At 33.9% G+C, this 23889-nt stretch overlaps 1 protein-coding gene across 2 annotated transcripts in view; it reads left to right on the top strand.

Annotated features, from left to right (window-relative positions):
• Nucleotides 1-23889, top strand: part of LOC142985077 (uncharacterized) — a 62247-nt gene that overhangs the window by 32384 nt on the left and 5974 nt on the right. For both annotated transcript variants that reach the window (XM_076133027.1, XM_076133017.1), the window contains exons 2-4: nt 10219-10378; nt 21531-21665; nt 23133-23270. In XM_076133027.1, coding sequence (XP_075989142.1) covers nt 10303-10378; nt 21531-21665; nt 23133-23270 — 349 coding nt within the window. In that variant the 5' untranslated portion in view covers nt 10219-10302. The remainder of the gene's footprint in view (nt 1-10218; nt 10379-21530; nt 21666-23132; nt 23271-23889) is intronic.

Genomic DNA, 23889 nt, shown 5'->3' with positions numbered 1-23889 from the left:
GACACTTTTCAAAAAAGTTAAAATTCCACACCCTTGGTCGCATTTTCAAGTCCTGTGATCACCAATGTCACAATTTCGCTATACTTTTTTGAATTTCGTGATCTTCATTAAATATGCTATTAATCGTAAAACAAATTAATGCACAAAACATTGTTAATTTAATAAAAAAAGTTAAGTTTTAGTGAGTCATGGTTCACAAAATTATCGTTAGTTAACTTTGACGCTTCATATTGAAAAAAAAATGTACTACACTACCCTTGGCAAGTTATTTCAAAAGTTGGCGCATTTCATCAAGATTTCAAAATGGTGCAACACTTGTCACTTTTCTTGCCATTAAAAATGTTATTTTTATTTGAACGACGAGTATCCTCGAAAATGGATCGAACGCAGTCGTACAATTGTATGGCCTCCTCGTTCCCCCGATCTTAATCCAGTAGATATTTTTTACTGGGAATGTATAAAATAAAAAGTCTATTCAAAATCAATACAAAATCTATCAGAACTTCGCCAGAAAATTGACACAGCGTCAGAAGAAATAAATGCAAGGAATTTTGCTTGACTGGTGCAAAGATCTTTTGTACGCCGTTGCAGAGCCTGTATTCGTGCCAGAGGAAAGCAATTATTTTTAGTAAAGATGTAATTGAGTCAGTCCATAACCAATATTTAATGTAATAAACATAATAGGTAATGATAATAAAAAAAAAATGAACGAACCATCGTTCTTATTAAATTATTCTCCTTAAACTAAAGTAATTCCGAATTGTTTTCCTCTGGCACGTATACAGGCTCTGCAACGCCTTACAAAAGACCTTTGCACCAGTCAAGCAAAATTCCTTGCATTTATTATCTCTGACGCTGTGTCAACTTTCTGGCGAAGTTCTGATAGATTTTGTATTGATTTCGAATAGACTTTTTCTTTTACGCATTCCCAGTAAAAAATATCTACTGGATTTAGATCGCGGGAACGAGGACGCCATACAATTGTACCACTGCGTTCGTCCATTTTCGAGTATACTCGTCGTTCAAATAAAAATAACATTTTTAATGGCAAGAAAAGTGACAAGTGTTGCACAGTTTTGAAATCTTGATTAAATGCGCCAACTTTTGAAATAACTTGCCAAGGGTAGTGTAGTACATTTTTTTTTCAATATGAAACGTCAAAGTTAACTAACGATATTTTTGTGAACCATGACTCACTAAAACTTAACTTTTTTTATTAAATTAACAATGTTTTGTGCATTAATTTGTTTTACGATCAATAGCATATTTAATGAAGATCACGAAATTCAAAAAAACACAGTGAAATTGTGACATTGGTGATCACAGAACTTGAAAATGCGACCAAGGGTGTGAAATTTCAACTTTTTTGAAAAGTGTCTATTATTGCTGAACTAAGTGATATGGAATTTTTTTTTTATTTTTTCTAGAACCGGTATGACTTGGCCTTTCATCCTGTCACGGATTATCGTTGAGTTTTGGGACACCCTGTATATTTATAAAAAAATAAAAAATGAGGGAACCATAAAGGTGCATTATATACATTACGTTACATACATTGATTTTAAAAATACGTAATTTTAGTTTCTATCTAAGATTACATTTGTTGTGATAGTCTTTAGCAATGCGTTTCTGAATCTGGAATAAGACAATGAAAATATATCTAAGTCTGTAAAATGAGTATTATAATTCTTAGTTATACGGTGCAGAGGTGCACGGACACCGGCGTTAGTCCTGCAAGAAAAGACAGCAAAAACCGGATATTCGCGCACCTCGCGCCTAATTATGGTTCTAGGCACAATGTAGCATAATTTATTTGTTATATCTGGACAGTCATATTTGTTGCGACATAAGTCAAAAAGAAACATTACTTCTAAAAATAGACGTCTAGACTTTAAATTCAATAATTGATTGCATTGAGCAGATGAATCATAGCCACAACGATAGTTAAGTGTCTTCACAAACTTTTGCTGAACACGTTCCAAGCTATTCGAGTACTTATCGTAAAGCGGATTCCAGATCAAAACTGCATATTCAAGTTGTGATCTAATCAAAGACCTGTAAAGATGAATATACGTATCTTCATCTTTAAAGTCCTTAGTTGATCTCATGACAAAGCCATACATGCGATAAGCGTTCGCAAGGATTTTGTCAATGTGATGATTGAGATGGAGTTTGCTGTCTAGTAATACTCCCATACTCTCTTCTTTGTGATCTGATTGGCAATTACAAGCGTATTACGAGGTGCTAGGTGTTAGATCAGTATTAAATCTGTTTATGTGTTTATTAGATATTTAGTTTCTTGGATTTACGGTAAAGTAAGTACAAAAAAACTTAACAACACTACTGAATATGAAAAAAAAATTTCTTCATTCGAATAAGTTTACGATTTTCTGTTCATGTTTGGATTAATATTTCATGACTTCTAAGTAACAAGGTACAAGCATATGCTCTATAAAAATGTATATTTTAGACAAATCTAACGATACTTTAACCAAAAGGTACGGAAAGCAATTCAATTCTTTAGAATCGTTAGCTGTTCATAACCTACTGAACTGATATTATAGTACAAGTTGAATAAAAATTCATAACATAATATCATTAAATACATAATAATATAATGTAACAACACAACATTAACACTAAAAGCACTTATTTACATAACATTTAACCCAAAAAAAAAAACACCAAAAAAACAATTTCAACCAAAATGCCAAATTTAAATCGCATTGCAATATTGAAAATCGATTAACACAAACAAAAAGTTACTCAACACCAATAATAATTGTTCGATAAATACTTGAGACTATCTATCTACCGTATGGTTAGTGGTCAACCTAGTGTCAAAGTTGTTGTTAATTGTTATCTTTATCGACAACAACCGGGACCGACTTTTTACGGGCCATCCGAAGCACGCAGACGCACAGTTCAATATACCACTAAGCGGTCACCCATCTATAGAATTACTGCGACAACGGTTGCTTAACCCACAGATCGTTTATCGACCGGTGAGCACAACTGGCTGTGAGCGCCTATATTCTTAAGACTGTATGATGACCAAGTTTCAGTTGTGTATTGCGTATGGCGGCAAAAACTCGAAGATGTTTGCACAATCGTGTGAGCCCGATCATGTCGAATGCATTACTGATATCCATGGAATGTTAAGTAGAGAATGGTTTTGAATAACAGTAAGATATTTATATAAAAAAAAGTGTAGAGTGACTTGTTTCTGTCCGCAAATGCGCTGGTTGCATGCCGAATTAATTATTTAGTAGTTTGAATATTCAAATCGTGAATTAGTAAGGCATTTTTTCAAGGCTTAACTCCCTAAAATACGGGAGGAGATTCTTGGCAACCAGTGGGACAGTCATGGGTAGCAGATAGTAAAAGACTTTCTCGCTGATCAATTGCGTGAAAGGGCATTGATTTAATAACTGTTAACAGATCTCTTTTGCTTCCAAATTCCACCCAGAGTCTATCCTTTCTTAAAAAAAACGTGGTATCGTGTGATTTATGAATACATAATATTAATTTATTTGTGAAGACTTAGAGAACTTACGATTTTGGGAAAATTAGTAAATTACAACTCGATCATGATTTTTCTTGTATATGAATGCGCGGAATGCAGCACACATATATTTTAGATGGTTAACAAAATCAGTAGATAGTCCAATTCCCCAGATTCCCGTTCACGTAACAATTTCTCGTCACGGCGCACTGGTCGCCGTGTGAAGTGCGACACGCGGTAGACCGAGACTCGCCTAGGAATTACACTAGTATTACACTATTGTTCCACTATTGTTTTAAAATCATCTGTAGTTCGGCTCAATTATTTGGAATAGGGCTGTGAGATTTATAATGGATTTTTGTGGGGAATTTTACATTTACATGTTGTTTCTGAATACTTGTTTGTTTATGGTTGTTTGTGAATTTCTAGGACATGATGTTATAATGTATTAGGCAATTTTTTTAAGATTTTTAAGCTTTGTTGTAATAATGCAAAATTAATTAATTTTTAATAAGTTTGAGTAGGTTTTGCAAGCGTTATGAATTATTATGATATCATAGTATATTTTCTTTAAATTATTTTTATCCAAGAAAATACAATTATACAGACCGTAGTAATTCAACAGAGCAAATTGAGAAAAACTTAAGTAGGTAAATCGACTGCCTCTTTTTATTCCTTTTTTACATATGAACAATCCTTAGTTTAATCAAATAAAGTAAATAAATCAAATAAATATGCATATCAACATGAGCTTTAATCACCTTGCACTTATAAAAAAAAACTAGATTCATCTCTGATCTAGTCCACCCAAAGCTTTTATCACCAAAACTTCAATTTTAAACAGTAAACATGGCATTCGTAGGCGGCTACGGTCTTAGAACATAATGATAGTATTTCAATCGGTGTAGCATCATTTGTCTGATAAGAATCCGGCCTTGCCGTGAGAACTAGTTATTTATGTCTTAACACACTACTTAAGATTCAAAGATAGTTTTTTAATAATATTTTTAGATTTTTTATAGAGTGATTTGTGGATCTGTTTTGGTTGTGGGAACATGTAAACTACTGTGTTTCTAAAAGGAATCTCATTCCTTTTGCTATCGATAAAAGTGTTTAAAATATATCAAATCCCTTAAATTAAAATATTATCAACTAGCTGACCCTAAAATATGCAAAATTAAATGTCTATTTTTCAATATTTCTGAGATTTTCTTAATATTTTTTTCCGTAAGAACCTTCTTCTAATAATAACAAATAGAGTCATTCGGGGTAACTGTTCGCAGTGGGTAAGTGAGCGCAGGGCCTATATCTCTGATCGGGGTGAGGGGACGGGTGTGACTGTTTTGGTCAATCGTAGCTGCAAGTGACGTGAACTAGTCGCGACATGTCAGTGCGCCGCACCACTCTTTGTTTTTTATTTATTCGCAAAAAACTGTTTTAGGCCATTTGATTGTGTCTTTCTTATTGTTTGGAAAACATTCTGACACGCAAGATTGTAAAGCAAGACCAGGAAAGTCATGTTTTTTTAATTAAATGGTTATTGTTGTTGAAATTTGTAAGCGTGATATAAAGTTATATTCATTACTTTGGACTCAGCGGTTCTTATATTCAATTTTGGGGCCTGCGGGAAAGTGTGCGCGGGTAAGTGGGCGCACGCGCACACTTGCCCGGATTCTTATAGATAATAATAAATTTATATAATTTTAGTACCAAATAAACTCTTATTTACTTATTTGTTTAAGTGTAGCGCCATGCTTCGAAATTATATTAGAAAAAAACCTGAACTTGCGACTGTTACAACAAATCGCTAAAGCAAAAGCTCTAATTGAACAGGGTAAAAGTAAAGCAATTAGTATAAGCGAGTCATGTCTTCGCAAAATACTTAAATTAAACTTTTTGTAGCTGCATCTTCAATAGGTCGGTTTAAGCCAGAAACAGTACAAATTATTCAATTTGATTAGGTATTTTTTTTTTATATTTATACCTAGAATGTTCAAGTAGTTTTGTTGGTTTTGTGTTTGGATTTTCTGAGAAGGAGATGTTTGGTTCTGGTTAATTTTCATTAAATTTACTTCAAAGGCTAGATAATTTTGGTGAAACAATTTAATTAATATCATTAATTTCGGTCAAATTAACCAATACGTTCGCTTGCCCCAAGTGCGTCTATTTACCCCATAGCTGTGCGCACACTTACCCACAACACGGGTCAAGTGTTCGCATTCCGACTTTCAGTTGTTTTTGTCTGTTTGAATGAAAACTAATATACTTACAGATTTAGTTAATCTTCCAAATTGTAGTCTAATAAATGTTTATTTTGATTTGTTACTTTTATTTTACTGATTACACTGTTCTAATTCACAATGTGGTCCCAAAGGTGAAAGTGCGCACACTTGACCCGAATGACTCTACAACACAAAAAGAATTAGTAAAATCGGTCCAGTCATTCACGCGTGATGCCTTGACCAAGGAAAACGGGTTTGCATTTTTATATATATAGATTAATGTATTGACATTATTTACGAGCGACTTAACAAATATACAGTTCATAGAATTTACGAATACTTAATAATTTTTGGAACCTACAAGTGTTTGTGTCGTGTGGTAATCGAATCTTCGACCACCTGGCGTATTTGTAGCGAGTGTAGTGACTCGACGATGTGGCGACCACCCACTGCACCAAGGACGCCTTTTAACGTTACTGGCGACATATGTAGGTACTGTAGTAATTTTCACAACCACTACATTTGCTCTAGCGAGTTTTATAACCTTCCAAGTCAAAATTGGTTGACCTATAAATAACCATGGTGTATTAGAAACCTTTAATTTTATAAGTATTAAAAAAAACTGCAAAGCTATCAAAATGGTCAAGATGATTTGACTGAAAAATGGTAAAGAACTATTTTTTATAGTCAAATAACTTCATTAAAATATAATTATTCAGAAGTTTGACAAATCAGTCCCTAAAGGAACAATAATATTTTTATTATCAGTGCCTACATAATTAGTTCCACTGAAAACACCTAGATGGCGTTACACCATTGTTAATCTTTTAAGTCTCTCCATAGAAATGCCATGCTTATCACTATGACATAGTGGCCTACTTGTACATACATACTAGGGTGGTCCACCGATATAGGGGAAACATTTTTTTTTCAAATAGAAGTTTCGCCACCCTCCCATTTTGTTACACCAATCATACTTATTATATATTTAAAAAATCAGCTTTCTATCTTATGTAATAGTGGATGCTCAACGGCGATGAAAATATTAAAATTTTAGTAAAATATCCAAAAAGGGTATGAGCATACATTTCACTACAGGTACATCAAAGTAAGACTTTTTATTGTAATAAGTAGTTAAAAGGCACATAAAATGAATGATCAAAGCAAAAACTAATTTTTGTTATTGTAAAAACTTTTATGATCAATCTAAAACTGAGTTAGTTAACTCCTTTTTAGAAGTTTCAGTAGACACAAGTTGCATGTTTTTTTTCAACTAAATGTAATAATATATTGTTTTTCTTCCTCGTCCTTAGTGAGCAAGCTATTGTAGTCTTCAAATAGTTTCACACCCCCTTCCGCAGCCTCTTTAATAACAAGCAATTATGCAACTTTTGCTTTAAAGATAATCAGCATTTTCATTCCAAACCTCAGAAGTCCTTAAATCTAGTAGAAAATCTGTTTTTAGCGAACTTTCCGACGCAAAAGTATATAATGTGTATCAAATGACAGTTAACGACTGTCACCTCGTTCTGGACGAGAACTACGATCAGCATTCATTTGATGAACTGTGGCAATTTTCTCGCCACAAAAAAGCTTGTCGGAAAACAGAGCAAAGATAATAAGTTCGTCTGGCAAATACCACAGGTGACGCTTTAAGACCTTCCTTGCAGCTTTACTTATTTCAAAATCAATGGCATCGTACAATTATAACTTCTTTTAAAGTAACAAGTCATTTCTTGGTGCATCTGTTTTTAAAGGCGTTTCAATACAAGTCTTGGTGTATTTATGAGCACCAAAACTAATTAATCAAGCTATTAGCTGTTCTTAACTTTTAATTAGTTAGATTATTCTTTTAAGGAATTATTTGTACAATAACTGTCTGTGTAAATAATGCCTGAAAAGAAAAATCTTCATTGCATAACTCAATTTAGACATCCATCGAGCGTGGTGTATTGGACCTGGGGCCAGCCAATGAATTTAGAAGGTGGTTTGTTCAAACGATCATAGTGAGTTCAATCAACTCCTTGTAGTAATCGCTAACTTGTTTTCCCCAGCTTTTACGATGGTAAGAGTGTCAAGTGTGTTCAGGGCGAAATTTTCCGTATCCGAATTATCAATCAGACTATCATACTGCTTTTTCGAAAAAGTCTCCCATGTATCACTGAATCTCTTGAATAGTGGTATTTGAAGAGAGCTTGACTGACCAAAGCACAGTGATTATGACTATAATTATGAAGATTTTTAATAAATTTCTCTACGCAATGGTCTAATTGTCTTGTCGAAATTCCCGATTTTTTCCATATTTCCACCACATTTTCAATAAGACCGCGCGCAGAATTTATCAAATTTATATGTTCAATAACTAAGTGGTGATAAAGAAGCAAAACTTGCCGAAGAGTAAGATGTTGATTGAGCCTTGATAAGGGTTCCACATCTCAACAACCCAAAAGAAAAATATCGTGGTTTTGTCGAGTTATTGAACATATTTTGTCCCTATTTTATGTAACAAAACACTGTTTTTTAATATATTTTTTAGTTTTAAACACTTAAACAGTCATATATATAATGAATTAGCTTAGTTTAATACCCAAAAAAGACCTATAACAGTGAAAGAAAAATTTGCACTTTTCACAAAAAAATCAAAAGTATAACTGCTTTGAGCACCCACTTCTACTAAAGCTACCTTGTTCAAATTTTGCAACGTTATTATTTCAAATACGTGTAACAAATTAAGCCCGTGGCGAAAGTGATAACTAAAAAAAAATTTTTTTGGACCACCCTAATACATACATACAAACATGAAGTGATATCAGTATGCATTGTTTCTTTTATTGCCAGTTCAATAACCGTCACGGTGGTACGCCACTTAATAAAGGTAGGTACTGTACTTACTTCGATAGTTCAAAGAAACATGTAACTTAACTATAAAATATTTCTTATTTGAGGTAATTTTGAAATTGTGCTTTTCTTAAAACCATTTTTGGGTACTAGGTACTACTGCTGTTAAAATTAATGCTGCCTTTAATATTTCTATCTTAACCTATAGCAAAAGTGTTGTTATAAAAAACTTTACTAAACTTAACAATCGTACAGGGTCGGTAAGGTTGTATATCTGAACCTGTAACACCGTAAATACCCGAAAATATAGCCCACTTATATTCAAAGGGTAGATAGAAATCTGTAAATATTTCACATGAGTCAGTCCCCTGTTTTAAAATTCAAAAATTGTTTTTTTATCATATACGCGAAGTTTTTCTTTTTGGCTAAAAATAACATAATAGCATATACTTTTTTATAAATTATCGCTCTGCCAATCTCAGCAATGTTATAATTACGCCACGAAAGCGTACCAGTATATTAATATCGACCAACAAATCATGTATTACACAACTTCCAACCCCTTATTTAAGTAAATTCACGTGTTTCCACCACGAGGCAGCCTTACAAGTGATGTGTAAAGGAAACGTGTTAATAAACTACACACAACAACATATTATAGAGCTGAATAGAGCAGTGGTTCCCAACCAGTGGTCCGCGGACCACCAGTGGTCCGTGGAAGTAAAAATACCACGAATGATATAAAAAATTTAAATTTCCAGGATGATTATTATAATTTATTTTTAACTAGCTGCCCGCGCAACTTCGGTTGCCTCACATGAAAGGGGTGATGGGTATGGGTGAAATTTTCCCCCGTTTTTGTAACATTTTTTACTGGTACTCTGCTCCTATTGATCGTAGCGTGATGATATATTTAGTCTTCCTCGATAAATGGGCTATCTAACACTGAAAGAATTTTTCAAATCGGACCAGTAGTAGTTTCCTGAGATTAGCGCCTTCAAACAAACAAACTCTTCAGCTTTATAATGTTAGGATATACTTGCATAGTGGTCCCTGCTAACAAGAATACCTAATATAAAAGTGGTCCCGGGCTAAGAAAAGGTTGGGAGCCGCTGCTATAGAGTATACTATACGCTAAAGTCCTGCAACTTAGTAGAGAGTTTTGTATACGGGGTTTTTAGCTGTTCAAAATATCAATGATGTTTTAAAATCTGAATTGACCACGATTCAGAATTTAAAACATCCCTGATACTTCAGTGACCTGTAAAAAATGCATTTTTTGTTACGGTGATTCTTTTATCCAAACGTTGAAAACTATAGAGCCTAGAACATTTTGAAGATATTAATTGTTAAAATATTTAATAAATCAAAGAACTGAACCCATATAAACCACCACTTATATTATTGCTTTCATTTTATATGCCTTATTTTTTAAATAGTTATATTTATAATAAAAAGAATATTGTAGACGTATCTTTACATACTATATAATAATTTCCTAGAAACTAGTACGAAGTCAGCTATATCTCCCCACTCCGTCCCTTCATCTCGTGACAAGTATTTTTCCTATCGCTAATTAATTACAGATGATAATATTATCTTATCTCCATCACAGACTGCTTTATCATAATTATATTGTATCATTTTTCTTAGACGTGAGACGGCTGGTGCGTGCGTCGCTGCGTCCCGACCGATCCCGACTGTTCCCGACGATTCCCGAATACCTGTGACGTCATCATGAAGGGTTGGGAAGTTTCCCTAGTTTGCTTAGCCCTTGGTTTTGGGATTGTGATGGGGCAAGGTCCGGAAAAACGTAAGTACCTATTCTTAAATGTTTAATTGTTAAAATGTTTATTGTAGATTTGTTTTGTATGTTTTTAATTTAAAAGTTTTGATTTTAAATTTGAAATCTTCCTTATTTTTTATGAGGATATTATGTTACGTCACTTTTATAATTAATCTAGCGAATATTCTCGATTCTGTATGGATTAGATCGCGTTATTCAATTCGAAAAATATTTTCACAAATTATATTATCAAAAAATCAAGTTGTATCTTGATTTAACCACTTTTTACTGTGTCAGCACTTTCATAACGTATATCTGTCTTCATTGCACAAGTTACGTCACATTTCTGATCATTGGCTTCGAGAAAAACGTGTGTACCGTTGTAAAATGTGATTGTCTTTGCGCAAGTAAAAGTTTATTACAGCAACTTCCACGTAAATGGTTCGATGGAGGTATCGAAATTTTATATTGCGATTTCAATCATGTCAGTAAGAAGAAAAGTGAAATCTTAAAATGGTTTTACTTTTTGAAATTTTGCGGGTACCAGAAACCACGGCTACTTACTGCTTTAGAGTATAATGTCGCTTCACTTTTTGAGAAATAATGATTTTATGGTAAATTAATCAAGGATTATTATTTAGGTACAATGTGTATTGTGAAGGTAAATATCGAAAAAGCAATGCAAATAATTATTTTTCAATTTTCGAAATAATGTGTTAAACAGTTACTATGTAATATACCCCGTGATTGAAAGAGTATCATTTCACTAAATGAAAATGTCAGGGTAATTTTGCAGACTTTTAAAATTCGTACACACTCACACTTTTCCAATCTTTTTACGAACCCTGTAGATAATTTCCTCATAACAACAATAAGTTTGTTTTCTCAATGTTAAAACAATGACGTTAATTGATAGATTATGTACGCTCTTACAAGCAAACAATTTGCAGATAATTTTAATACCGACCCTACTGCATTGCTGCAAAATCATACTATACTAAGTATAAAAATACTCAAATAAAAGAAAATTGCATTTGTTTTAAAACAAACTATGCTTATACTGAAAGGTGCTTTCTTTGCTTCTCCATAAATCTGGAATAATCTGGAGACCTAAAAGTATTACATACTTTCTTAAGTCCTAGACACTACAAACTGCTACTTATGTAAATAAATAACAACAGTATTTGTGCACACTTCAAAAATAACTATACAAAATTTCAAGGAACAGTATAATACCCAACTCGGTCCAAATATCGGGCAACAAATAAGGCACCTTTATTTTCTGGTCGGGTTTAAGACCCGTTTAGCTATTTAGAATTGAGTATATTTTTTAAAAATGTAACGCAAAAATAAAAAAGAGGTCTACGAAAATTATTTACCAAGCTATCCTACCTTTTTACAAGAACTTTGCACCTAACGTTATAATTACAACACGCTTCATTAAAAATAGAGTCAGTCCTTTGTTTGCAGATCGTCAATCTTCAGGCCTACGAAGTGTCTCATCATAAAGAGCTGTTTGTTTAATACTTTATATTATATTGCACGTCTCTCAGATAGCGAGTCAATGTTACGCTAGATACTTATCACTGAATATCGTGCTTATATCTTGCGAAAGAGTTTGAGCAGAGGCTGACATGTTCTAGGTTTTATGAAGAAGTAAATATAATTAGGCATTAAAAAAATACAATGGAATATTTAGTCACAAATTAACTAAAATCAACTCGTAAGTGTTAAGTGCTTAATCCCATTTCTGAATAAATAAATCAAGAATCAAATCTTAGATTAATCTGATTTAGCTGCTTTTAAATTTTCTTTGCTATACATAATAAATTATCATGGCATTCCTACGTATTAGCTCCTCACCTCCACAATTATACTACTGTTAGAAATTATTAAACTAAGATTATTTACTTGTACAGAGCCTTTTAAATTATCGAACAATAGAAGATAACTTTTGAAAGAAAAGATCAAAACTTAAAAAAACAATATCGTAAAGGTTTACATAGGAAATAACAATACACATACACAGTTTTATTCGCACAGTTTTCCACGTAGAAAACGAAATCGTTCATCGTTTCCCACTTCCTTCAGTACAGAACACTTACAGATAATATCGTCATTTATCAAGTGAAACTCATACTCATTTAACTACGAATTATCTGATAAATTAGTAGTTACAGACATGATCTATTTTATAATGTTTGAGATAGCTTGCTTGAGATTTGTCACGTTTTTTTGAGCTAGTGAAGATGTTGTTGATTGTATTCATAATTTATATCGTAGAATAACAACTAGGCAAATAATTGTCTTGTACTATTCGTGAATCGACGTGATCATGCATTTTTCCTTTGATTGCTTTTCTTTTGCTCGTCGTTGTCACAATTTGTTCACATTATTACCTATAAAATATTACGTAGTAGACATACAACGCAATAGTTTTAAAGTTCTAAGGGCCAATATTTCTACGTAACTAAAGTAATTCGAAGACAAATTCACAAGAAACAGCTTATTAAATATTTCCTTGCCGTTATTTTCTTCTCTTTAGGTATTCCTTTTATTTAACTAGATTACGCTTTTCCAGGAGGTAATGTTTGTTTCTTCGTTACCTTGACATAGAGTCCTGTAGTCCCTCTAATTTTCATTCCCCGCTTTCTCGAGCTCTACATGTTATGATCAACAATTTTCTTTTACTGTTTGTATTGTCATGAAGAACCTTATCTTATATACAAAAATACTCATAACTACTTGCAATTTTGTTGGTTTGCATCACGCGTTTTCTTGTTTAATACAGCAAAATTTAAAGGTAAGAACCACACCGCTGCCACTGTGCGCTTTCAGCTCGTTAGTTTGTACCGATTGTTAGAGTACTATGTTATCTTAACCCTAGAAAGATAACCATATTTTGACTGCCACAAAAGATAACCATGCGCTTTAGAGGCGTACGATATATTAATATTTTTTTTTTAATGAACTAACTTAACTACAACTAACTAAAAAGGACAGGTAGATAGCTCATTAGAAAGAGACAGCAATTTCAAACGGACGCGGGCGCCTCTGAGGCGTAGGTTATCTTTCTAGGGTTAATGTATGATTACTAGCTACTCCGCCTTCTGTAGACGGATTATTTTTATTGGAAATAGTGTAGAGACCTTCGAAGTGATCCCATGCCCAGTATTGCTCGAAAAAAGATATTGGGCGATGGCTAAGTATGTCAAAAAAAAGGTCTTCGGACGGATTACATAATTTTTTTTCAAAATTGTATACCCCGAAATGGTCTCTTTTTATTGTAACCATATTGCATGAAAATATCCAACCATTATTATCCTAAAAAAGTTACCTGGCAATGGTTAAGTCTGTCCCAAAAATACAAAGAAGTATTTTTCAGACTACCGTTGACGTATATATTTGTTATGATTATAATTCTTCAGACATGAGACAAACGCGGAAAAACTATCGAGTTCATTTAACTGTGTAAACGAGATAACAATCGTTCTTGCAAATAAAAGTCTTTGTTCCTAAGATATGTGCAAATATTCATAAAATAATTAACTTTGTTAATCTATCGTGTAAGTTTGCTTAATCTGATTCAATTTGCTTTGACAATATGAGGCACCGCTTGGATGGTGATTATTGTAATTAGTAGTATGTTTAAAACCTCTTTTAACTATGTTACGTACGGCTAATCTTTAAAATTTTCCATAGAATCTCTCTCTCTTGTAGATGGTTATCATTTTTATCCCTTAAACACTAATACAATAATATAGGATTTTGATCTTATTTTGCGAGATAAAAAAGTAATTTACATTTATCCAGGGACGTGAAATATGGGCTAAAATAGTATTTTATTCGTTAAAGTGTGATAAAAAAGGTTTGAAGGTTCTATGATTTAATAAATTCAAACAATAGTGAGTTTTTTAACCCGTGATTGTCCCACTGCTGGGTAAGGACCTCCTCCCGAAATAGGGTGGAGTTAGGAGTCTGCCATGCTGTCACACAAGTTAAATGTACAAATATTGTAAAATTAACTTAACAGTCACTAAGTACAGCTAATTATGAGAGTACATGTGCAAATTAGCGTGTTCAATTTGAGTGCGCTACCTCATATGTTAAGTGACGTAAGGAGGACAAGGACCACACTCACTCTTGAGTACCTACTCAGGAGTGAGTGTGTTCCTTGTCCTCCTACATACTCTAGAGTATGTAGAAGGTACTACTTGAAAGTTAACGGGTTATATACCAATGTACCTTTTCTACTCATATTTATGATTTAGTAAGTTAACAAGTTAATGTAACTTTTTTGGTGAGTGTTTTTTTATTATCGTCGGAATGAATAATTTGTAGCATTTTTTTAAAATTTATTTATTTATTGTTACAACTATTCTTATATCGGTGTGTACCAATACAATAATGTAGTTACATCATAATTATTAACTAATTAGGTACAATAATATCCACTATTATATTCTATGACAAACTATAATATATGTGGCGACCAAATCAAAATTTTGCAGGACAAAGTATTGAGTAGTTAGTGTTAATGTATGACTTTTCAACGACAGTCTAGGGGGGAAAAAAGAACAGGATTATCAAAAATATGATTTAGTTACTATTGGCAATTTTAGTAAAAATAATACTAAGGTAACAAAAACTACTATTACTATACTAGCTAGTCACGTCAATATTTCGTGTGTTCGATTTACACACGAAACTATATTGGCACACGATTGAAGTCGCAATTGTAGGAGCCTGCCGCAATCGTCCTGCTTACAAAATCCTATTTCAAAATAAAGTAAAAGTACATAATTTTTGTTTAACAACTTTTCATATTTAAAATTTATTCTCAGTTAAACAATATCATAGACTAGTAAGTTGATCTGTGCAACTTCGCTTGCGTCACATGAGGGAAAATGGGTCAAGAATTTCCCCGTTTTTCAATCAATTTTGGTGGCAGCTCCGCTCCTAATGGTCAACGACAGTAAATTCATTTTTCGATTCGCACCTGTAGTTCCTGAGATTAGCGCGTTCAAACAAACGAACAAACTCTTCAGCTTTATAATATTAGTATAGATTAAAACATTCAAAACTATGATCATCGGAGCGAGTCCACGACGAACCATAGACAATCACAATAAATCATATTTCTGTACCCGTAGATAACTATAACCGTTATGAACCATTTGCAATAGTCGAGCGATTCGTCTCGTTTGAACCGGAATCGAACCCGCACCGTCGCACTCGAACGAGCACAGAACGCGGAATGATTGGTAAACAACCGAATATAATTTAACCCGAGTCTGACCGGAGAAATTGATTTTTTTGTTCTCTCCAATTTTCATAGATTTTGAGCGATTTCGTTTGATATCGTAAACCGGTTTTCGTAGCAAATTGTCGTTATTTTCACCGCCTTTGATGCTCTACTTGGCTATAATATCTATAGCCAGGCCAAAGCCTTATCTCTTATATTTAGAAATGCATCCAAATTCATTTTATTTAAAATACTTTTATTTAGATTTTTTTTGCAAAACTCCTTAAGGTTACATAAAGCTTTCAGCTTAAGACTCACTATCAAGTTCGTCGTAGAGGCTTCGCATTCTTTCAAGAATTATGTAACTGTTTCTCCACAATTGAATAAATTTCTTTGCGGTTGTAGCAATCGCAAGTGTGTTTTTTATATAGCGTCCAATTTTCATTGGGCCAACTTGATAAAAATACATATTTACCTTATTAGAGCAGTGACCAGCCCAGTACCTAGGTTAACAGCAATGAAATGGCTAAGAAATCACGGGAGATACGCAAAAGACAATATTAAATAAATAAATAAATATTGTTGGACAACTCACACACGGTCATTTGATTCCAAACTAAGCAGAGCTTGTACTATGGTAACCAAATAACTGATAAACATACTATAATATAATATAATATACTTTTAAATATATACTTATATAGATAGATTGACAACCAGGCTCAGAACAAATACTCAAATAATATTGTACTTGGCTATTATATTTTTGCTTCGTTAATTCAACTTAATCCGGTGAGAACCGGTCTTAGCACATCTTATTCGCGTTGTGCTACATTTTAAATATGTTTTGTCGCGCACGGACGCTCATTAATTTAGTTGATGCTTGAAAGATACCGATATAATAATAAGTATTAAAAAAAGTTACTTTGGGAAATATTATAATTCAATTAATCTTTCAATCATTGATGCTCGGTTTGAATAAACATACATAATATATATTCATTATATGTTATCTATTATACCCAAAGGAGTAAGCAGGGGTACATGAAATACTCCCACTTGTCGCTATTGACAATGTCAGTCCCATGTAATAGGGGGTGAGCCTATTGCCATATACCGGGCACGTTACCAAACTCTGAACTGCTATTGAGAATAATCTGATAACATTTAGAAAAGGCCCGTACCATTTTGTTCGACCTGGGATACAAACCCGGGACCGTATAGTTAGCAGTCAGATACACTGCCGGCCACCGAGGTTGGTTCGAATATAAAGAGACCTTAATTCGGTTAAGGCGGTTTTTCGTTAAGGACCTATGCTTAGAAATTGTAAATACCTATGTATATATGTAGAAACAAGTTATTTTTGTGAATCTATAACCTAAATAAAGCCAGTAAAGAAACAAACTTATTATTACCTAGTTCTTTAATTGTAGGTACTTGGGTCGTTCTACTAACCCCACAACTACTACCTACCGACCTACCTACGCAGACAAAAATATAGACATCACACTACGAAACCTTGATTTTCACAAATTAAAATACAAAGCCCTGAAAAAACGTTATCAGTCGCAACCCTATCTTAGTTCAAATAAAAAACTTTATTCCCCAAAAATAATAAATTTTCACAATCAGTAAAGCTTTGTTTTAACCAACTCGTTAAAAATACGATTCAGGAGCTATAAAAAACTCCCTTTACACAATCTAATTTATCACAAACTGCTTAATTTAGTTAGCTTTGGAACTGTGTACAGACCTTGAAACAACAAAAAATAGGTACAGTCGGGTGCGAAAATATGTATATTTTCCAGCTCCTTTTCTATATGGTCTATGCTAATATTATAAAGATTTGTATGTATGTACCTATGCTTGTAATGAATTGGATCAAAAAGTTTTAAGCGATTTTAATAATCCTTTCACTATTTGATAATGCTAATTGCTAATGCTAATGCAAGAAAAAAAGAATGTCGACAGGTCGCTATTATCAATAATCTAGTTTATACTTACAATTGGTATACTAACATTTCTTGCGATCTAAACTATTTGCGACTAGACTTAGACTAAAGCAACAGTTAATTTGGAGGTTTATTCCTTAAAAAGTAAGTTTGAAAAGGTGACAGTGTGTACATATGCTCATGACTGTGCACTATCGACCATAAAATTTAAACATAGTTATATTACACTTCGGTGCAAACAAAGGTACAAGTTATCTAAGATGATTAATTATTATGTTTGCTTGTACTATTAGACCACAAAAACAGCTACCTATTGGTACAAATTTGACGTAGTACGCATCGCTGGTTGTCTGAAAAAATGCGTGAAGTAGACCATCTGCCGTTCTAGATATGGATGGGTAGATAAGTAAGGAAATTGATGGGACCAAAAGTAAACGAACTACTTATTCGTTGTTTGTATGTTTGTAAAAGTACCTGTGATACAAAACTAGTATATATAAGTATGGAGACTTTAAAATATAAATCCAATTTGTGATACAGTTTCTGTTTGATCTGAAACTTCCTAAAATTTTCTGAAACACATTGTCTTTGTGTAGGGTTCTTTAGATAATAAGGATTAGATGGTTACATAAGTTGTAAAGAGTGCCAGTAACAAACAAAAGATCGACAGATAGCAAGTGACAATCTTCAAACTACCCCCAGGGAAAACCTAGTGTTATCATATATTTAAGAGCCTGAAAATGGCTACATTACATTAAAAGGATTAAAAAGTTAAAGATGTAAAAAAATCGGACAGAACCAAGTTGCTCTTATGAAAATCTCAAAAATAATTACCTTAGGCCTTTTATTCGGTTACAGCGGCTACCTTTCCTTACCATAACAAGACATTATCACAAAAGAAAGCAAAACCATAGAAAATCCTACTCACTATGGGACTATATTGTATTGTAACCTATGTCACCGCACAATTTGGCTGGCCCTTTCTAATTACGGAAATAAGTGTGAATGCTGGCCGAACCCATATTAGTCGTGTGCAAAGCTAAGGCGTGTCGGCACCTTTATTACGCAAACACCGAGGTAACCCGTATTTGTTTTATCACTGAGAATAAAGTAAACATACAATGAATATGTGTTGCTGTGTACAAACTTATTTACTTAAACTGGTACTCTGTTTTTTGTTAACCAAAGATTTTTAAAGACTACTCCTCGATTTGAGATATATAATATTTCTTTGCAATACAATCGTGTTGCGGATACTTTGTAAAAATACAACAGATCAAGTGTTACTATATTAAATTTCGTGGAATACATAATGGGTATTAATTTTGTGTGGAAATTGAACAAATTATCTGCCCTGGCAATAGTAACTTACGTAGCTACCACAAGTCGACGCTACCGCCTTCCATACCAAACACCAAGCACATCCTAAAGTCAGAATATTTAAGCAATTCAATCTAGCCCTTGTGCTCCAATTAGGGCAGTATAAAAGCTCCATTTACTGCTTATCCAATCCTGCTTAGATTGGATGAAGATTTTTCTTTCCGATCCAATTCGAAGAAAGAGCGATTCCGAGAAGGAGCGATTTCTTCCAATATCGCTCCTTCATAAGTAAAAAATATCTATTAATACTGATTCAATAGGTCTATGAAGAGCCTTATAAACAAATGTACTATTTATAATATTGTTTTGATGATTCATAGATAGAGCAGGTATTATATGTACTTTTCTTCGCTCACGGTCACGCCGCGGCCCTGAACGCGCGCTGTCAAATCGGATAATCGTTTCTAACAATAACAATTAGTGTGTCGAAATATATTCTATCCCTTTCTTGAGTTTCGTAAATAAGGATAAATGGATTTGATCTTATTGTGATAAATATTGACTGGGTTTTAACTTGCTATCGTCTTATAAATCTAAGGAAGCATACTTAGAAAAAGTACAGCATTAAAGATTCTACGTTCAAATCTGTAATGCTCAGAAAAGATTAATTAACCCATTTTACATTTCGATGAGTAAAAAATGTCTATTCTTTTAAATCTTATTAGTAGGATATGATATAACTCATAATAACTTAACTTCATTTTGTCTTCGAAAAGACTTAAGCAAAAGAATCTAGAAATGCTAGTGCAAAAGAAAACCTAGAAACACATTTTTGACGACTATTTTTTCCAGCAAATAAAAGTAACTCTTCGCTTTGCAATGAATAAAACTGGTACACCCTAAACCGTACGTGGTGACATATCTAGAGGAAGGGTCGCATACGCATTGGTCAGTAAAGTTGTCTGAATACCCAAAAATAGTAATAAAATACTTCAACATTCATACATCGTTCCACCGCATACCAAATCATGCAAAATACCACACATCATTATCTATAAACAAATAACAAAACGGTCAGACAGTTTGAATAATTATTTAAATTTGTCACCAGTCACTTATCTTCATACAGAAGCACTTTTTTCATCATGACATCACTTCACCGTAACGAAATAACAATGTGATATTTGATAATTAGTTTCGCTACGATTTAACAAGGTGAATAAGTAATTGATTGACTAAAACCATTGGTTTAAGACGGCTCAATTGATTACTTTTAACACCTTTTAAATAGCCATGAAACTTTCTAAAGGGGAAGTCGGTAAAAGGGGAAAAGAAATTATCTGTGAAACTGTTTATTAATTAACTTTTTAGTTAAGTTGCGTTTAAAAGTAAACATCTGCTGTACATTTACTACCTATGAAAGTAAGGCATTTTAGTAAGTAGTAAGAAATCAAATTCAAATCATTCATTAATTGAGGTAAAATGAGTTGGTACTTATGATTGTCAAAAATACAGTAGGTGAATTAACGCCAGTTCGAAAGGAAGGCCAATGATATAGTAAGCAGTATGATTTCACACAATTGGGTTCTTGACAAAAGTCAAATCAGCTCTTTCTGAAATGTCAAAAACAATATTTTCGTTAAAATCAAATGAATGTTTAATAAAATGTTTCAGTGTAATAATTACAATTTCAACATTATTTACAAAAAAAATAAGCAGCCTGAGCATTTTAGATGAACCTTTTACGAGTACAAGTTTAACAATTTTTCGTTGACTTAGTCAAGTACCCAATTAGGTGCCAGTCCATTGCGCGAGACATGCGTATGACGGTGGTTTATAAATAAATTTAACCCATTACTGTCCCACTGCTGGGCAAGGGTCTCCTCCCGTAATGAGAGAGGGGTTAGGCCTTGAGTCCACCACGCTGGCCAAGTGAGGGTTGGGGACTTTGCATGCCTTCAATAAATGTATTAAACAAATTTTTAGGCATGCAAGGCCTCACGATGTTTTCCTTCACCGTTGGAGCATATGATAATTATTTCTAATACACACATTATAACTTCGAAAAGTCATTGGTGTGTTGCCTCGGATTCGAACCTGCGACCACTAGCGTGGGAGGTGCCAACTTAAACCACTCGGCTATCACTGCTCTTGTGGTTTAAGTTGTGGTGACGGTGGTTTGAGAAACCAAAATATGAGGGTAGATGAAAATTCGTCTGCCTCAACAAGGAGTCCTGTCATTGCTGATTCAGTATAACCTGCACCAAAACGTCACGCACTTCAAGATAAAATACGTGTTTGTACCTTTAAGTCCTCTATTCTATCAGCCATTGAGAAGTTAGCTTAGGTCTAGTGTTTATTTTCTGGATAGCAAATTGTGGTTCCAGAGTTTCTCTGAAGAGTGTTGTTGGTTGACCGAGGGTGGTTTTAGTCGGTAAGAATCCGATATAACCCAAGTAATAACTCCAAATAGGGTATCTTTAGAAGATTTCCTCCTCGTTAATACAAAAAAAATGTCTAGTGTTAAATAGTTTCTATAGCCACGTCAAAGGCCTTCGGGCGGCTTGAACAACTTTGACACTAGGTTGACCACTAACCATACGATAAGATAAGATGATGAATAGTTTCTTTGCTTAAACTGTCATTGTTTTTGTTTCCGCAGGTCGGACAGGCAACGTGTGTAGCGTAGACATGGACTGTCCAGACAATGCGTTCTGTCGCGTCGGCAGCTACTGTGTCTGCAAAGACGGTTTCGTCTACGCTGCAGTCAACAGCACGCACAAGGGATGCTTGAAAGGTATCGTATATAGATTTTATTACTTTGTAACTGTTCTTAAGCCTAGAATGTATTCATTAGAATCTGCGGTAATACTTGTTAGGGATTGTGTGAATTTTGACCAAGAGCTTACGGATTTTACTTGTAAGCTTTGCAATTATATCTATCTACGTCTATTGACTCTTTACTTGCTTTAGAGACTATATATTATAGAGGATTACAGGATTATTAGTGTTGTGTAATATAGGTAATCGACATACAAAAATATAAAGACCGACTGATACACTTGCCTTTTCGTATACCCTATTTTTCTAAGTTATTCCATACGCTTGTGATGTACTAACGCATACAAGTAAAAGATTGTTATGTATCGACTAGTGGCGTGTGGCGCTGTGGTTTAGGTCGCCACGCCGATACCACTGCAACGGGAGGTCGTGGGTTCGATTCCCACACGGGACAATTATTTGTGCGATCCACAAATAATTGTTTTGGGTCTGGTTGTGCTTTGTGTCCGTTGTTTGTATGTTTGTAAAAGTCCCCGCGACACAAGAGCAATTCTTAGTGCGGGAGTTGTCTTTTTTAAAAAAAAAAAAAAAGAAAAAGAAAAAGTATACGTATGTAATACAAACACTCATAGCCGTACCTAAATAATATCGGTCCTAATGTTCGATTCAAGGCCTAAAGACAAATCAAACACTAAACAAATAGCTATATTTGGCCCCCTTATTTACCTCCTGCCTTGAAGTAATCATTAACACACATCGACATCTATCAAAAATACCCACAACTACACCTTCCATACATAGAAAGTAGCAGAAATATATACATACTGGCGAAAGTACAATGTGTCGGCTTGAAAGCGGCCATTAATACCATTCTTTAGGCTCAGTTAGTGCCCAAACAATAGGACGATGTAATAGAAAACATTATGGAGGTCTCTAACTTTATGTTATTAAGCTACGCACTTTCTTGCTGAGTATTTTATAAAGACTTCCTGAGACAGAATAGTGTGAAAAGTCGCTGTATTTACCTATTTATTTACTAATTACTTACTTTGATTTCTCACATGTAAAATATGGTGTGCTTCTTACGAAATGAGTTACAAATAACAATAACAATATTTTATTTATTGTAAATAGCGTTAACTTGAGGTAGTACATAAAATAAAAAGCCTAACTAGCCGCATCAAGCAACATACAAAATTGTTTCACCTTAACATCTAATAGGGACCTAAATTACTCATTAACAAACTTATGGGGCATATGGCTGTTGGGTTATTTCCAACTTCTAGAAACTTTTCGTAAGCAGGAAATTTAAGAAATAGGCCTTATTTGGATTACACACCAAAATTTTAAGGTTAAACATATCCATGATTTTTTTGGCAGAGTAAAATTAGTGAGGAAAAGAATACAAAGGAAATCCGTGAGTGGAGTTGTGCAGGTCAGCTGCTGCTAGTTGTCTAATATTACTTATCTTGCCTACTTCCAGAGGCCCGTATCGGCGAGGATTGTGTTCAACACATCCAGTGTCACTCGACGACGGGCATCCACTCCGCGTGCACCAACGGCGTCTGCGCCTGCGCACCCACCGCGCATTTCGAAGACGACAGGTGTTATGAGACCGCCGGTAAGTAAGAGATACCTACTATTAAAAATGTTATTATATGATGATATGAAGGCGTCAACTGGTTTCCTTCTTTATTACAACACTTAGTTGCTCTACCACCACTGTTAAAGAAAGTATATTAGTAACTTAATCTTTGAGTGGTTTGATGTCATATTTTTCGCACTTTGGCTGTTATTTTTTTCAATCAGAGATTGTTTGTAGCTGTTAAATCGGTAATCGACTAGGTACCCTAATCACAATTTATTATATGGCCCTTTCACGAAATCGTTTAATCCGATTCTTGTAATCTTTTTACGTACACTACTAATACACATAAATTGATTAAGCTTTCATTATATTTAAAGTTATAACTCAGTTGATTTTGTTGAGCAAAATAATGCGCTGGCGCTTGTGGAATATCTAGTCTACACTTATCTACCAAACATAGTCCCACTGACTCTGCCCTACTGCCCTCCAAGCAATCATGACAGCTGTTCTGAGAATAGATCAGACCGAACCCTGTCGTGACGCATACAAATACTCAGTACTAGGTACTCAAGTGTCTAGCAATGGAGTAATGGCTCACTTCCTTTTGAGTCTTTCTACTACGATCTAGACTTGACTAGAACTAGGTTAGGAC

The sequence above is a fragment of the Anticarsia gemmatalis genome, chromosome 2 (assembly GCF_050436995.1).
Source record: "Anticarsia gemmatalis isolate Benzon Research Colony breed Stoneville strain chromosome 2, ilAntGemm2 primary, whole genome shotgun sequence".
In the NCBI taxonomy this organism is placed as follows: Eukaryota; Metazoa; Arthropoda; class Insecta; order Lepidoptera; family Erebidae; genus Anticarsia; species Anticarsia gemmatalis.
The sequence above is the reverse complement of the archived record's forward strand: the minus strand, read 5'-3'. Positions and strand labels throughout refer to the sequence as shown.